The following is a 16416-nucleotide window of genomic DNA, read 5'->3' on the forward strand; positions in this document are numbered from 1 at the left end:
CAAAATTTGGAGAAGGGCCCATTTCACAGGATAGCTGTGTTACAGTTTCCGTATAGTTTTGCAAAGTGTGAATTAGGTACAGCATTTATCCCCCATCCTTACCCTTGAATGTCTAATCTTACTCCTCCCCCGTCATCCTAGTCTCTTGTTTAAAATTATTACCACAGGCTTATAATTTAAAAGACATGTCACACAAGGAAAATTACAGGGAGGGTAGAGGAAAAAAGCAAACTCAGGCACCAATACTTACAGCTAAATATAATGTATTGTGGGTGGGGCCACAGCAAAGCTAGACAGCTCCAAACCTTTGGCTGGGAGTGCTTTCTTTCTTTTCAACCAGTTCCTCTTTGCTTATTTAGATTTCTAAATGAGCCTTCCCATCCAGAAGTTTGAAGCTACTTAGCTTTGCTCTGGCCCAAGACATTCTATTTAACTTTAAAGCTCGGCATCTGAGTTTGCTTTTTTCCTCTACCCTCACATCCTTTTTTCCTCATGTGTCATGTCTTTTAAGTTGTAAGCTTGTGGGATGGGCACTCTGTCCCCAAAAAGGTAAACAGGAGAAAGGCTAGAGGCCTTCCTGTTAGGAATAATGAGATCCGAGGTACCAAGTAAACAAACAAATTTGTTTATGTATGCCCACTACAGCAGCGAGAATCCTATATGAACAAAGATGGAGAGAGGAGATAGTCCCTGCCAAGGAGTGGCAGATGAAATTAACGGAATATGCAAAATTAGCAAGCTTAACCGGCAAAATTAGAGAGCAAGAAGAGAAAGGTTTTAAAGAGGAATGGAAGCCATTTGTAGACTACTTAGAAAACCATTGTAAAAGTGTTAGAACTTTAATTGGTTCGGAGTAAGTTCAGCAGTTATAGTTTATAAGGAGAATAATTTGAATGTTTAAATAGTTAGAAAAAATAGAATATGCAGCAGGAATGGGAAACTTTAGGAAGCCATGGAAGGATAGACAGGAAGTCAATGGAATAGAATTATGGATTGATGTAATGCAGTGCTTTTTTTCTGGGGGGGACGCAGGGGTACACATACCCCTAAACATTTTTGTGTATCTTTGTACTTTCGTCCATTAACTGTATTTATTTCCCCCGATTTGAACTATAAAATGGTGGTTTTCTTGAGTCAAAATGACAGTACTCCTAAACATTTTTAAAGAAAAAAAGTACTGATGTAATGCATCTATTTCTTTTCTCTTTTTTCCTTCCTTTTCTTTCACTTATTCTTCAGTTCTGTATTTTGTACTTTTATAAATTCATAAATAAAAATTAAACAAAAAACAAAAAACTTGAACAGGAAAGGCTTTCTAGACTCAAGACTGTGTGTTCCTCCCCATTTAACTTTGGGATGTGGCGTTCCAAGGTGTCCTGAAAAATGACTTGTAGGAGAGAAAAAAGGACACCTCCCTCAAAAGTAAGTGTATCAGAAACCCACAACCTTCGCCTATGGAGATTTCACCCCTTTGATCATTTTCAAGTGCAATTTCTTCAACAGACGCACGTCACATTTCATGTTGTTTCTCTGCACCCAAGTACAGTGGAACCTCAGAAGCTGAACGGAATCCGTTCCTGAAGTCTGTTCAACTTCCAAAACGTTCGGAAACCAAGGCACGGCTTCCGATTGGCTGCAGGAAGGTCCTGCAGCCAATCGGAAGCCGCGTCGGAGGTTCGGGTTCCAAAGGACATTCGCAAACCGGAACACTCACTTCCGGGTTTGCGGCGTCTGGGAGCCAAAACGTTCGACTCGCAAGGCATTCGCCAACCAAGGTACAACTGTAGTGTTAGACAGAGATAGGGGAAGAAATAATGCATTTCTGGAACAGAACGTTTCAGATATTTTGACCTGACGAGTCTCATACTCACCAGTCTGCCTTGTCCCTGGGGTAGCCGGTCCCTCCCAAACCGCAGTAGCACCCATAGCGCATGTAGGCAAACGGCGAGCGCTGTGTGGTGCACAAGATCGCCCCGGCGAGCTGGATGAGTCCCCGGCGGGTCCGCGGCGGAGCATGTCCCAATGGGCTTCCTGTAGCTAGGGAAAGGAAAGCAGATGGGTTAGGATCTGTAGAGCCCTTTCTACACAAGAAGTACTTGTCAGCGGGCTGCCTCTTGTGGCCAGGTGTGGCGTTTGCCCTCCTAGGTGTGTGACATCATACTGGGTTCATAAGGAAAGGGTTAATTAATTGTAAAATGACTAACCCAAGGGGAGGAATTTGAGTTAGTTAGGGGGGTTGAGTTGAGTAGTCTGGAGTTAGAGACAGAGAGAGGATAAGTCTGTGGGTTGGGCTAGTCTGATGTGGGAGAGTGAGAGAATCTGTTAAGAGGAGTCAGTCAAACAGTTGATATAATCAGTCAGAAGGTATTAGGAAGGTAAGGTAAAGGTAAAGGTAAAGGGACCCCTGACCATTAGGTCCAGTCGTGGCCGATTCTGGGGTTGCGGCGCTCATCTCGCTTTATTGGCCGAGGGAGCCGGCGTACATCTTCTGGGTCATGCGGCCATCATGACTAAGCCGCTTCTGGCAAACCAGAGCAGCGCACGGAAACGCCGTTTACCTTCCCGCCAGAGCGGTACCTATTTATCTACTTGCACTTTGACGTGCTTTCAGACTGCTAGATTGGCAGGAGCAGGGACTGAAGAACGGGAGCTCACCCCGTCATGGGGATTCGAACCGCCGACCTTCTGATCGGCAAGTCCTAGGCTCTGTGGTTTAACCCACAGCGCCACCCGTGTCCTTATAGGAAACCCGTATAGGCCGGTAAAGAAACTAAAGTTAAGAAACTGACAGGAAATTTTATCTGAGAAACCATAAACTTGTTAATGCTTATAAAATAAACTTGTTTATTTGGTTCAATTTTAACAACTGTCTGGACTCAGTGTTTTATCCAAGAATAATGGGTTGGTGGCAGCGGGGAAGCGAGCACAGTGATGGCACAGCGATCAATAGACCGTTAAACGTCCGGGGACCCTGTGTGATCGCCATACCAGGGGACCACTGGCGGATGAAGGTGGGGCCAGAGTGAGTAGCCCACACCGGGTGTCATCGGGGGGGTTGACATCGCAGCTGCCACCCCCCCGGGATGCTCAGCACTGGCCGCACACCCCAGGATGCTCGCCGCGCACGCCCCGGGACGCATGCCGCTTGCCACGTAGCCCCCCAATGCGTGTAACACCCCCTGTGGGCGGTATCCCACGCCCCCTGGGACACACGCCAGCCACGCCCCTGGATGTTCACCGCTCCAGGTGATGGAGCAGGTAGTGGGGGTGGTACAAGGAGGAGTATTCAGAGGGAGAAGGAGGAGCAGACTGAGAAGAGGAGGTGTGGGAAGCTGGAGAGGCCACAGGGTTTAGTGAGCAGGGAGAGTCTGTGCCAGAAAACAGTCCAGACTCGGATGCAGAAGCGGAGGCTGGAGAGGAGGGGAGGCCAGGAGACAGAGATGAGCCAGGCTGCTGATGAAGCCAGGCAATCTCCCTGTCCTGCTGCAAGAAGCTGCCCTGGTTTCCCAGAACATGCAGAGAAATGAAGAGGGCAGAGCAATGAGAGACAAGGCAATGGAGCCTCAGATCACTGGGGAAGGAAGATGACTAGGGGAGCTGCGGGAAGGTGGGAACCTTCAGTCTTCACAGCGGCCTCACTGGGGCAAGACCTCCTGGGAAGAATTGCCATGACCACTAGGCCTGAGCTATGATTTGTTTCCTTCAATAAAGAGTTAACTTTGCTAGCCTTGGGCGATTTATTGTTTCAGTGCTGACTTACACCTGATTGCAGTCCTGACATCACGATCGCCTCTCCCAAGCTGCACCCACTGCCAGATCAAAACAAAAAAAAATCCTTCCAGTAGCACCTTAAAGACCAACTAAGTTAGTTCTTGGTATGAGCTTTCGTGTGCATGCACACTTCTTCAGATACACATCTGCCACTGCCAGATGTCACACGTGTTGGCACACACGGTTTGTCGACAATGCATAAAAGACTCCGAAGGGCACAGACGGAGGGGGCTGCCTTTTGCAGAGGGAGAACACCCATCCGTCGAGCTGACTGGCAGAGGCTCTTCAGCGTTCAGGCAGGGGAAAATGCCAGCCCTGTTTGAAGATCCCAGATCTTGAACCTGGCATCTTCCACATGCAAAACATATCCTTCCCCAAGGAGCCATAGACTGTCCACAGGCTATAAGTGCTTTGCCACTGGGAAAGTGAGAGAGAATGACTATTTCCCTTGGCTGGGGCAAACGTAGAAGCGGCCCCTTCTGCAATGCCAAAAAGGATGTCGTGGATCTGCACAAAATGCACATATTTTAAGTGTTCTGTTCAGAGGCACATTTAGAAATAATTACTATGATTTAAAGAGAAGAGTACCTCCCTAAAGGGACGCGGGTGGCGTTGTGGGTTAAACCACAGAGCCTAGGACTTGCTGATCAGAAGGTCAGTGGTTCAAATCCCCACGACGGGGTGAGCTCCCGTTGCTCGGTCCCCGCTCCTGCCAACCTAGCAGTTCGAAAGCACGTCAAAGTGCAAGTAGATAAATAGGTACCGCTCCGGCGGGAAGGTAAACGGCGTTTCCATGCGCTGCTCTGGTTCGCCAGAAGCGGCTTAGTCATGCTGGCCACAGGACCCGGAAGCTGTATGCTGGCTCCCTCAGCCAGTAAAGCGAGATGAGCGCTGCAACCCCAGAGTCAGCCATGACTGGACCTAATGATCAGGGGTCCCTTTACCTTTACCTTACCTCCCTAAAGTTTGGGGGGAGGCAAGCGCTCTGTGACCTTTGTGGGGGACTGCTCAGCCTGGAATTTGAGACTTCATCCTGTCTAGATGGAAGCTGGAACTTGTGGCCTTGTAGGAGAAAGTGGAGGCTCCGTCCAGTCACTCTGTTTTTCCGTAGGGCGTGAGAACCTAACCTGAAGAATGCACCTTTTATTTGCTTACTGTGGGCAAGGTCTACTTTCTGAAACCTGACTTACTCAAAAGGAGGTATGTGTGCTGGCTGCAAGCAGCTGGAAAAACCTCAAAAGTTGTGTGAGTCAGCACAGCTCTCCAGAGCTAAAATAACGAGGGGAAGGGCCCCCGATTCTGAACTCTCTCTCATTCCCACTTACAGCCTTGCGGGACAACTTCAGGAGAAGAAAAGGCCAAGGAGTAAACCCTATACAAATCCAGAGTGGATTTCTCTCTAAGGCGGTTGGCTGGCGCCTTGTATGCCTAATTCCAGCAACTCCTGCAGCCAATCATCTTGCTCTGCTTTCCTTCAGATCACCTCGGGGAGGCGGAGAGGGGGGTCTTGCCATCTGGGCAGCCCAGGTCCTCCATGCACACTCCCATCAGCCCCCAGAAAGCATGGCCAAGGGCCAGGGATGATAGGAGACAACAACAACAACTTATTATTTATACCCTCCCCATCTGGCTGGATTTCCCCAGCCACTCTAAGCGGCTCCCAACATCATCATCATCATAGCGATAAAACTTCAAACATTAAAAACTTCCCTAAACAGGGCTGCCTTCAGATGTCTCCTGAAAGCCAGATAGTTGTTTATTTCCTTGACATCTGATGGAAGGGCGTTCCACTATCGTCTCTAGCCATATGTCAAGCTGGCTGAAGCTGAAAGGACTTCTAATGACAGCAGGAAGGATACGGGTTGCTAGCCTCTGGCTTATCGTGTTGGACATTTTGGTTCAAATCTCCACTCAGCCACAGAGTTTCATGGGTGGCCTGTTCTACTTCACAAGGTTGTTGCAAGGATACGAATAATAATTTATTATTTATACCCTGCCCATCTGACTGGGTTTCCCCAGTTGCTCTGGGCGGCTCCCAACAGAATATTAAAAACACGATAAAACATCAAACATTAAAAGCTTCCCTAAACAGGGCCGCCTTCCGATGTCTTCTAGAAGTCAGAGAGTTGTTTAAGGTATTTCCTTGACATCTGATGGGTGGGCGTTCCACAGGGTGCGAGCCACCACCGAGAAGGCCCTCTGCCTGGTTCCCTGTAGCTTCACTTCTCTCAGTGAGGGAACTGCCAGAAGGCCCTCAGAGCTGGACCTCAGTGTCTGGGCTGAACGATGGGGGTGGAGACGCTCCTTCAGGTCTACTGGTCCAAGGCCGCAGTTCAGCAACACCTGGAGGGCCAAAGGTTCCCCATCCGTGCTTAAAATGAACAATGTGTGGGTGGCCTTACTTAATTTCCGCCCCACCCTTCCTCCCCAAGGAGCCGAGGCTGGCATAAGATCCACCTAAGGCGCATGTTTCATTTCAAGTTTGCCAGGAAAAGCATCTTTGGGCCGTCCGGTACCAAAGGGATTGTTTGGACTCAGTCTGACCCTTATGTTTCCCTCCCCTTATGGTTTTGATCTATGGGCTACTTTTAAAACGAGGCTGCATTTTAAATTGCATTTTAACCTGTATTTTAAATTGGTTTGTTTTTTCCTATTATGTTTTTACTGTAATTTTACTGGTGTTAGCCGCCCTGAGCCTGGCTCTGGCCAGGGAAAGCGGGGTATAAATAATAATAATAATAATAATAATAATAATAATAATAATAATAATAATTTTCATCATCTCTAGCGCCACCTACTGTTGGACTCCCTGAATTCCACCCCACCACCCCCAGTCCCAATGGTCACAAGTCACCACACTGCTAGGTATTTGTCATGTGGCACAGGGAGGATGACATTGCGCTTCACAGAAAGAGAGTCCAAAAAACTACTGGGTGCATGTAGGACCTCTTGGAAGCTCCTCAGGGAAGGCAGCATGGGGTAGTGGTTAGATTGTCAGGCTAGGTCCTGGGAGGCCAGGACTCAGGTCCCCACTCAGCCATGAAGTTCACTGTCTCTCAGCTGGACCTACCTCGCAGGGCTGTTGTGAGGGCAAAATAACCTGCCTCAAATAAAATGGGGGGGGGGGGAGGAATAACTGTGTGTGACGCCTTGAGCTCCAAGGAAGAAAAGTGAGATGCAAATATAATAAGTAAATAAATAAGCAAGCAAGCAAGCTTTTGGGAGCCCAGTCATTGGGCCAGGCACCTAGAGAATTCGCACCCTCTGTCAGGAGTCTTGGGAGAGCCTGATTCCATTTCTGGCTGCTGAATCGCTTCATTTCCTTCTCGCTTTTCCTATCTGCATTTGTTTGCTAGGCATAGACTGTTGGGTCAACAAGAGGCGAAGCACCACCCTGTGTACACTGCTGGCGAATGCAACAGGGTGAAAGGCAAACGGGGAAAGAGCAACGCTCTCCGTCAAGATCCTGGCTCCCGTCTTTCCATGACGACATCAAAGCTGGTTTGCGAAGCAGCCGGATCCCGGACCGTCTGCCACGAATGACACTCTAACCCACAGGGTAGCTAGACCACCTTGCCAGCCCAGCTGCCGGGCGACAGAACAGAGGGGCAGACCGGGCAAGAGGTGTTGTAGTTTAGCATCTGCCTTGCATGCAGAAGGGCCCAGATCCCATCACCGACAGCATCCCTGTACCCCATGTCCACCCGCAAACTGTCCATTTATTTCATCCCTCCTCCTCCCTTTTCCTTTTACAGCCATTCCTTTTTTTAAACAGCTTCTTCCTCTGATCTGCTTCTTTCCCAGTACGTTTCCGAGCACAATTCAAAGTGTTGGCGCTGACCTTGAAAGCCCTAAACGGCCTCGGTCCAGTAGACCTGAAGGAGCGTCTCCACTCCCATCGTTTAGCCCAGACACTGAGGTCCAGCGCTGAGGGCCTTCTGGCGGTTCCCTCACTGCAAGAAGCAAAGCTACAGGGAACCAGGAAGAGGGCCTTCTCGGTAGTGGCGCCTGCCCTGTGGAACGCCCTCCCATCAGATGTCAAAGAGAACAATTACTACCAGACTTTTAGAAGACATCTGAAGGCAGCCCTGTTTAGGGAAGTTTTTAATGTTTGATGTATTACAGTATTTTAATATTTTTTTGGAAGCCGCCCAGAGTGGCTGGGGTATAAATAATAAATTATTATTATTATTATTATTATTATTATTATTATTATTATTATTATTATTCCTATTCCTATTCTCAATTTATTATCATTAGCCTTGGAGTCATAGCCGCTGCCAGCATCCGGCCGGCCAAAATGCTCCTGTACGACTAAGGGGGTGGTTGCAGTGTGGTGGATCCCAGCTGGTCTCATCCAGAAAGGTGATTCTGCTGTCCTTAGCGCTGTTGCATTGCTAAGACCAGGCTACAAGAGGCAAACAGGCCCCATCTGTCCCAACTGGGATACTTTGGGGTCCGATTGATTTCAGCGAGAGAGATGCTCAATGCCATTTCCAGGCAAGTCTGTTCAAAGGCTGCTGCTTTCAATTGAATTTCCCTCCCAAGGACTGAAGCATTAATCGTGGGCTGTAATGGAGGATGGGATGTAACAGGGTTTAACTAGCAAGGGCAGGATTGCACCAGCTGTCATGGGCTCCCCAGCCAAAGGAATGTACATAGCAGGTAGTAAACTCTTCATTGTCAAAGTTGGAACAGTCATATCTGCAGCTCCAAATACAGTGGTACCTCGGGTTAAGTACTTAATTCGTTCTGGAGGTCCGTTCTTAACCTGAAACTGTTCTTAACCTGAAGCACCACTTTAGCTAATGGGGCCTCCTGCTGCTGCCGTGCCGCAGGAGCCCGATTTCTGTCCTCATCCTGAAGCAAAGTTCTTAACCCGAGGTACTATTTCTGGGTTAGCGGAGTCTGTAACCTGAAGCGTATATAACCTGAAGCGTATGTAACCCAAGGTACCACTGTATAAGGGACGCGGGTGGCACTGTGGTCTAAACCACCGAGCTTCTTGGGCAGGGGTCAGCAAACTTTTTCAGCAGGGGGGCTGGTCCACTGTCCCTCAGACCTTGTGGGGGGCCGGACTATATTTTGAAAAAAATATATAAATGAATTCCTATGCCCTACAAATAACCCAGAGATGCATTTTAAATAAAAGGGCACATTCTACTCATGTAAAAACATGCTGATTCCTGGACCATCCATGGGCCGGATTTAGAAGGCAATTGGGCCGGATCAGGGCCCCGGGCCTTACTTTGCCTACCCATGCTCTTGGGCTTGCCGATCGGAAGGTTGGTGGTTTGAATCCCTGCAACAGGGTGAGCTCCCGTTGCTCTGTCCCAGCTCCTGCCAACCTAGCAGTTCGAGAGCATGCCAGTGCAAGTAGATAAATAGGCACCACTCTGGCGGGAAGGTAAACAGTGTTCCTGTGCACTCTGGTTTCTGTCACAGGGTTCCGTTGAGCCAGAAGCAGTTGAGTCATGCTGGCCACATGACCCGGAAAGCGGGCTGCACGCACACAGCTGGAGACTGCGCCTGCATGGAAGTTGCCTCTGCTCATCTCGTTTCACACCCCTCCTGGTTCTGGGAGACAGTGGTGCAGGAGAGGATGGGGAGGCACCCAACTTGCTTCTTCCTCTGATCCCTCCAGTGCTCCAGCTCTGAAGCTCCCCCTGCCTCTGCCTCTTGCCTCCTGGCTAGTGCAGGCCCCCACAAATTACTCTCCTTCCCCCCGGTGCACACTCATCAGATGGGCATGGGATATAAATAAAATCATCCCCATCATCACCTGTGTCCTGCCAGTCCCTGACATTGCCCTTTGGTAGTGGCAGAATCAGGAACAGGGAATCTGCCTTATGTTGAGTTAGTTGGGCTGTTGGTCCATCTAACTCAGCACTGTCAACACTGGCCCGCAGCAGCTCTCTCGTATTTTAGGCAGGGATCCTTTCTCAGCCGAACCCGGAGATGCCACTGGGAGTTGGACCTTGCAAGGCAGATTCACTACCACTGAACTGCGGACATATCCTTACACGCAGAGGCAGCCTTACCTAGAATCAATGATGGCCCACCTAGCCCAGTACTGTCGACTCTGGCTAGCAGAAGCTCTCCAGGGCCTCAGTTTTTCCCATGACTTGCTACTCATCCTTTTAACATGAGATACTGGGTACTGAAACCAGCACCTTCTGCATGAAGGCAGGTGCTCAGCACCAGCGAAGGGCCCCACTGGTATCCGCTGCTTTTCCCAAGTCAAAGTACTTGCCCCTTTAGCTCCAGCAGTGTCAGCTCTGGCAGGCAGCAGCTCACCTGGGCTCAGTAAGAGGTTTTTCCTCCACTACCTGCTACCTGAGAGGCTTTACACAACAAACAACACAAGCAACATGAAGACCAGTATACTAGATAGCACTGTAGTTCTTATTACATAATATACATGATTTAGTACAACAAAAACCAAATGTGTACACTTGTAAATTCTCTAATATATCTGAAAACAAATGAACACACGTCTGTTAATCTTTGAAAGTCCATATACAGTGGTATCTCGGGTTACAGACGCTTCAGGTTACAGACGCTTCAGGTTACAGACTCCACTAACCCAGAAATATTACCTCGGGTTAAGAACTTAGCTTCAGGATGAGAACAGAAATCGTGTGGTGGCAGTTGGAGGCCCCATTAGCTAAAGTGGTACCTCAGGTTAAGAACAGACCTCCGGAACGAATTAAATACTTAACCCGAGGTACCACTGTAATGAGTCTATGGTTGAAACAAAGTAATAGATGCTATCCTGTGGGCTAAGCGGTAAAACTCTTTAGGCGTTCATGGTGCCGAAGTAGTAAGTGAATTATCCCGGATAATCTGACTTTTTCGCTGGAATCTTCTTCAGCACAACACAGAGATTAGAAAAATGCACAAGGAGCAGTGGTCATAAGGATATGTAACGACTAAAAAGTTTTACCGCTTAGCCCACAGGGTAGCATCTATTACTTTGTTTCAACCATAGACTCATTATACAGTGGTACCTCAGGTTACATACGCTTCAGGTTACAGACTCCGCTAACCCAGAAATAGTACCTCAGGTTAAGAACTTTGCTTCAGGATGAGAACAGAAATCGTGCTCCGGCGGCGCAGCAGCAACAACAGGAGGCCCCATTAGCTCAAGTGGTGCTTCAGGTTAAGAACAGTTTCAAGGTTAAGTATGGACCTCTGGAACAAATTAAGTACTTAACCTGAGGTACCACTGTACTTCTACGGACTTTCAAAGATTGACAGACGTGTGTTCATTTGTTTTCAGATATATTAGAGAATTTACAAGTGTACACACTTTGTTTTTGTTGTACTAAATAATGTAATAAGAACTACAGTGCTATCTAGTATACTGGTCTTTGTGTTGCTTGTGTTGTTTGTTGTGTTAAGTTTGCAACACAGGGGTTTGTTGTTCTGTATACCTGAGATGCTTTAAGCTGGAGATGTTGGGGGATTGGACTTGGGACTTTCTGGGGTTTTAACCCTAAGCTACGGACTTTTCCCTGCCCATATATTGAGCTGCCTGGTCCCGCTGACTCCCCTGACTGGCAGCATCTCTCCAAAAGGGACTTGGATAAGCCAAGGATTGAACCCAAGAACATCTCAAAGCAAGTGCTCTACCAATAACATTATGGGCATAGCCAGGGGGGCAGCTGCACCCCTCAATCAAGTAAATAATAATAATAAAAAATATAATTTAAAATAGAAATAATCAGAATATTTGAAAATGAAATAGTAGGCTTGGTAAAATAGGCAGAAATCTTTTATCCTACCATGAAAAGGGCTCTGCCCCTCTCTCTTGCTCAGCAAAGCACCCCTTGAACCTAAAGCCGTGATTCGGTCCCTTTCAGAGAGTAAAGACCTGCCTAAGTTCCAAGATGACAGGGGATCGTCTCCATGGGCTACGCTTACTGAGCATGCACAGAAAAAGTGCCTTGGGGAAAAGGAGGAATTTGAGAAGGAAGTGCTGGAAAGGTTTTCTGCAAACCCAAGAAAACTTGTTTCAGTTTGGATTTTGTTTTAAGAAAACGAGATTTAAAGAAGTTGTGTCCTTTGTAATTTTGCAAAATATTACCGCATGAAAGGTACTCCCCAATGTTGTTTATTATTATTATTATTATTATTATTATTATTATTATTATTATTATTATTCCTAGTTTCCAAATGACTGAAGATTTTGACAGATATTTTTTCCCCTGAGCCTTGGGGGTCAAGAGAAAGTAATTTGAAACAAAATTTGTGGTGGAGACAGTTTGACAAGGACAGTTTGAGAAGGAAGTGCTGGAAAGGTGTTCAGCAAACCCAAGAAAACTTGTTTCAGTTTGGATTTGTTTTAAGAAAACGAGATTTAAAGAAGTTGTGTCCTTTGTAATTTTGCAAAATATAACCGCATGAAAGGCACTCCCCAATGTTTATTAGTAGTATAATTTAACTTCCTATTTTCCAAATGACTGAAGATTTTGACAGAGTTTTTCCTCCCTGAGCACTTGCGGGGGTCAAAAGAAAGTAATTTGAAACAACAACTGTGGTGGAGACATTTCATTCCGAATCTGCTGGGCGGAGCCAGACAGAGGATGGAGACAGGTGAGTGTCAAGATCCCAGATCTTAGTTCTGAATTAAATGGGGAGAGTGGGAGCTGCCTTCTAGCAGATAAGGGCTTCGGTGCGTCAAGCTCCGTCTTACGCACACCGAAAGGCAGCTGCTCTCCGGGGCTCCAGACCGGGTGGGGGGCTCCCTATACCCAAGATTGCACCAAGGACCTATTGCGACCGAGAGCCGGGCTGCATCGCCCTGGGAGCCGACGGGGCGCCCGAGAGCGCCTCTGCAAAGCCTGGAGGCTTTGGTTGCGCGCCTTCAGCCAAGGCGCTCAGCGCAACTGCCGGCGCCCGAGGCGGGCATGTGCCCAGGGAGCACCGGAGCCCGTCGGCTTTCCTGCCCACTCACCCGTCCGCAGCAGGAGCAGCAGGCACAGCAGCAGCAGCGCCGGGCGTCGCCCCGCCGGGCCCATCAAGCAGCGATCGCGGGGAAGGCGTCGAGGCAAGTGGCTGGCGCGCTCCGCCGTGCGTCCCGTCGAGGCGCTGCTGCAGCTCCTGCTGGCCGCGAGCGACGTGGCTGGCACTGCCGCCTCCTCCCGCCGCCGGCTCGGCCTGGACCCATATCCTCTCCCCGCCCGCCCACAGCCAGCCCTGCACGTGTCCGACGGGGCGGCCCACGAGGCGGAGCCGGAGGGCGGCGGGAATGTCCCAAGTTGCTGGGCATTGTTATTCAAATGGTGTGTGTGCACAGCATCATGTAATCGATTACGCGAGCGGGGCTTACCTGCTCCCCCCCCCCCCAATATTTTATTCAAGTTGGCACCCCGTCCAAGGCAGAGGACCACCCAACCTCTGCTTAAAAACCTCCATGGAGAACCCACCATCTTCTGAGGGAGACCCTTCCACTGCTGAACAGCTTATTGTCAGAAAGTTCTTCCTGATGTTTATATGGAATCTCCTTTCTTATAACTTGAAGCCATTGTTTCCAGTCCTACCCTCCAGAGCAGGATAAAGCAAACTTGCTCCCTCTTCCAGGTGACAGCCCTTGAGATATTTGAAGATGGCTATTATGGGAGGGGGGACGCGGGTGGGTAAAAGCCTCAGCGCCTAGGGCTTGCCGATCGAAAGGTCGGCGGTTCGAATCCCCGCGGCGGGGTGCGCTCTCGTTGCTCGGTCCCAGCGCCTGCCAACCTAGCAGTTCGAAAGCACCCCCAGGTGCAAGTAGATAAATAGGGACCGCTTACTGGCGGGAAGGTAAACGGCGTTTCCGTGTGCGGCTCTGGCTTGCCAGAGCAGCGATGTCACGCTGGCCATGTGACCCGGAAGTGTCTCCGGACAGCGCTGGCCCCCGGCCTCTTGAGTGAGATGGGCGCACAACCCTAGAGTCTGTCAAGACTGGCCCGTACGGGCAGGGGTACCTTTACCTTTTATTATGGGAGGGATACGGGTGGTGCTTCGAATCCCCGCGACGGGGTGAACTCCCGTTGCTCAGTCCCTGCTCCTGCCAACCTAGCAGTTCGAAAGCACGTCAAGTCCAAGTAGATAAATAGGTACCGCTCTGGCGGGAAGGTAAATGGCGTTTCGGTGCACTGTTCGGGTTCGCCAGAAGCGGCTTAGTCATGCTGGCCACATGACCCGGAAGCTGTACGCCGGCTCCCTCGGCCAATAAAGCGAGATGAGCGCCGCAACCCCAGAGTCGGTCACGACTGGACCTAATGGTCAGGGGTCCCTTTACTTTTACCTAAGTAAACTGAACAGGCCAATACTATGAATATGTCATAGTATCATCTCTCCTCTCTGTCTCCTCTTTCCCAGGCTAAACATACCCAGCTCCTTCAACCATTCCTCATACGGCTTGGTTTCCTCTGCGTCAGTTCCAGCTTGTCAACATCTTTCTTAAACTGTGGTTCCCAGAGAAGTGGACACAGTATTCCAGTTGTGGTCCGACCAAGCCAGAATAGAGCGGTCCTCTTGTTCTCATTTCATCAAGCCATTCTACTGGTTGTACTTTAGCAAGACATTTGGACGCGTTCCATGATTTTGGCAAGTGAAACCGTAGGAGGAACATGCAACAGGCAGGGCTCCTAGTCTGGATGGCTGAGTGTAGACAACCTCCAGGGTCAAAGACCTTGAGGGTCCACAGAACTCAGTGGGTTTTGTTGTTAGTTTATTCCCCCCCCAACAAAAATCTAAAGGTGCAGCTTCCCACTGCCCAATTCTGCATTCTACATCTTGCCCTCCAGATGTTGTCAGACTCCAGGTAAGACTGATGCTTGCAGTCCAGGAACACCTGGAGTGCCACAGAATCCCTCCCTCCTGGTGTAGGACAACTATGCTTCTCCTTTTTATTGTTTATCCCTCATTTACGATGATGTGTAAATGACTTTCAGGTTTGGTGGGTGTGCGTCAGTAAATGAGGGGAATTAAGACTAAGAGAGCTGAGTGGGGGGTGCTCCTGTAATCTCACTGTACAGTGGTACCTCGGGTTAAGTACTTAATTCATTCCGGAGGTCCGTTCTTAACCTGAAACTGTTCTTAACCTGAAGCACCACTTTAGCTAATGGGGCCTCCTACTGCCGCTGGAGCACGATTTCTGTTCTCATCCTGAAGCAAAGTTCTTAACCCGAGGTACTATTACTGGGTTAGTGGAGTCTAACCTGAAGCGTATGTAACCCGAGGTGCCACTGTATACTAGTTCTACAAAAGGACAATAAAGTATTTCAATTTCAATATTTCAATTTATTCCTCTTCACTTCTCTCTCCTTTTTTTCCTTCTCCCCATCCCCACCAAATGCAGGATTCTACCATCATCATTCAGACACGGGGGTGAGGGAGGGAGAGGCAGATTGGTGAGTTCCGGCACCTCTTTTTCTAGAAAAATAGCCCTGGGCATTGTCCCAGATTCCATCTCCAGCTAGGGCTGGGACAGGCTCCCCGCCTAACAGTAAGGAAGCATAGGATACAGCTCTGGGGTTTACAGTAACAAAACACACTGGGAGGGAAAGGATGTCTGCTCTATGGTTGCAAAGGGTTCTGTGGTCTGAATTAAAACACGAAAAGAAGATGAAGACTAATGTTGAACTGTACTGAATCCAGACTCTCATGTAGACCTTTGGGGTGTGATGCTCCTGAGCCGCTGGGCTAGAGGCACGGCAAAGAAGTACTGGACACTTTTAGGTTATGGGATATATTTTTTTTCCAAGAAGGGCAATTTGCCAAGTCTTGGAATCCCCATAGAGATCAGAGGTCTTCCGAAACTTGGAGATTGCAGCTCAGGCTGCTGTCCAGTCACCTGAGGATGACATAATCGGCTTCTGTTTGCATCATTAAATATATGCTGTGGCAGACATGCAAATTAGGAAGATTAAAACCACTTTGTGAAAGCCACTGCAGCAGTACCTCGGTTTAAGAACAGCCCTGTTTACGAACGATTCGGTTTATGAACTCCGCAAAACTGGAAATAGTGTCCCGGTTTGAGAACTTTGCCTTGGTCTAAGAATGGAATCCGAACGGTGGAAGGGCACCGGCGGCGGGAGGGAAAGCGTGCCTCAGTTTAAGAACGGTTTCGGTTTAAGAATGGACTTGTGGAATGGATTAAGTTCGTAAACCGAGGTACCAGTGTACTATGGTAAGGGGGGGGGGAGAGCTTTGGCTCTCCAGGTGTCGTTGAACTACAACTCCCATCATCCCTGGCCATTGGTCATGCTTGCTGGGTTTCACACCTCCAGTGGGTGGTATCCGTGGTGTCGCCTGCAGTATGAATATCTTCAGCAGTGTGCTTTCAGACATACTAGAATAAGAAATGCTTGAGGGAGAAACTTTTGGAATAACACTAGGATATCAGCTCCGTGCAAGGCATGACGGACAGCAGCAACAGCTGGTAAAGATAGACATAATATTTTACAAGGAGAAACAACATGGACAGAATGTCACAGAACAGGCAGAACAAGGATGTACGAGATCTTCACTTGTAGACTAATAAATCATTAAATGTGTCAATATGAATAGAAGTTATAAATGTTGCAGCTGTTGTATAAGGGATTGCTATTATGACTGGAATGTAATTGAAATCAAGATGATTTTGGAACGCAGAAA

At 48.6% G+C, this 16416-nt stretch overlaps 1 protein-coding gene across 1 annotated transcript in view; it reads right to left on the bottom strand.

The window, feature by feature from the left end:
- The window catches only part of PLA2G10 (phospholipase A2 group X), a 20828-nt gene extending 7886 nt beyond the window's left edge, over positions 1-12942 (bottom strand). Inside the window, exons 1-2 of the mRNA XM_028706069.2 lie at positions 12731-12942; positions 1872-2037 (exon numbers count right to left, since the gene is read on the bottom strand). Of these exons, the coding sequence (XP_028561902.2) occupies positions 1872-2037; positions 12731-12794 (230 nt within the window). The 5' untranslated portion in view covers positions 12795-12942. The remainder of the gene's footprint in view (positions 1-1871; positions 2038-12730) is intronic.
- Positions 12943-16416: the final 3474 nt, after the last annotated feature.

This window comes from Podarcis muralis, chromosome 14 (assembly GCF_964188315.1).
Source record: "Podarcis muralis chromosome 14, rPodMur119.hap1.1, whole genome shotgun sequence".
NCBI classification, from domain to species: Eukaryota; Metazoa; Chordata; class Lepidosauria; order Squamata; family Lacertidae; genus Podarcis; species Podarcis muralis.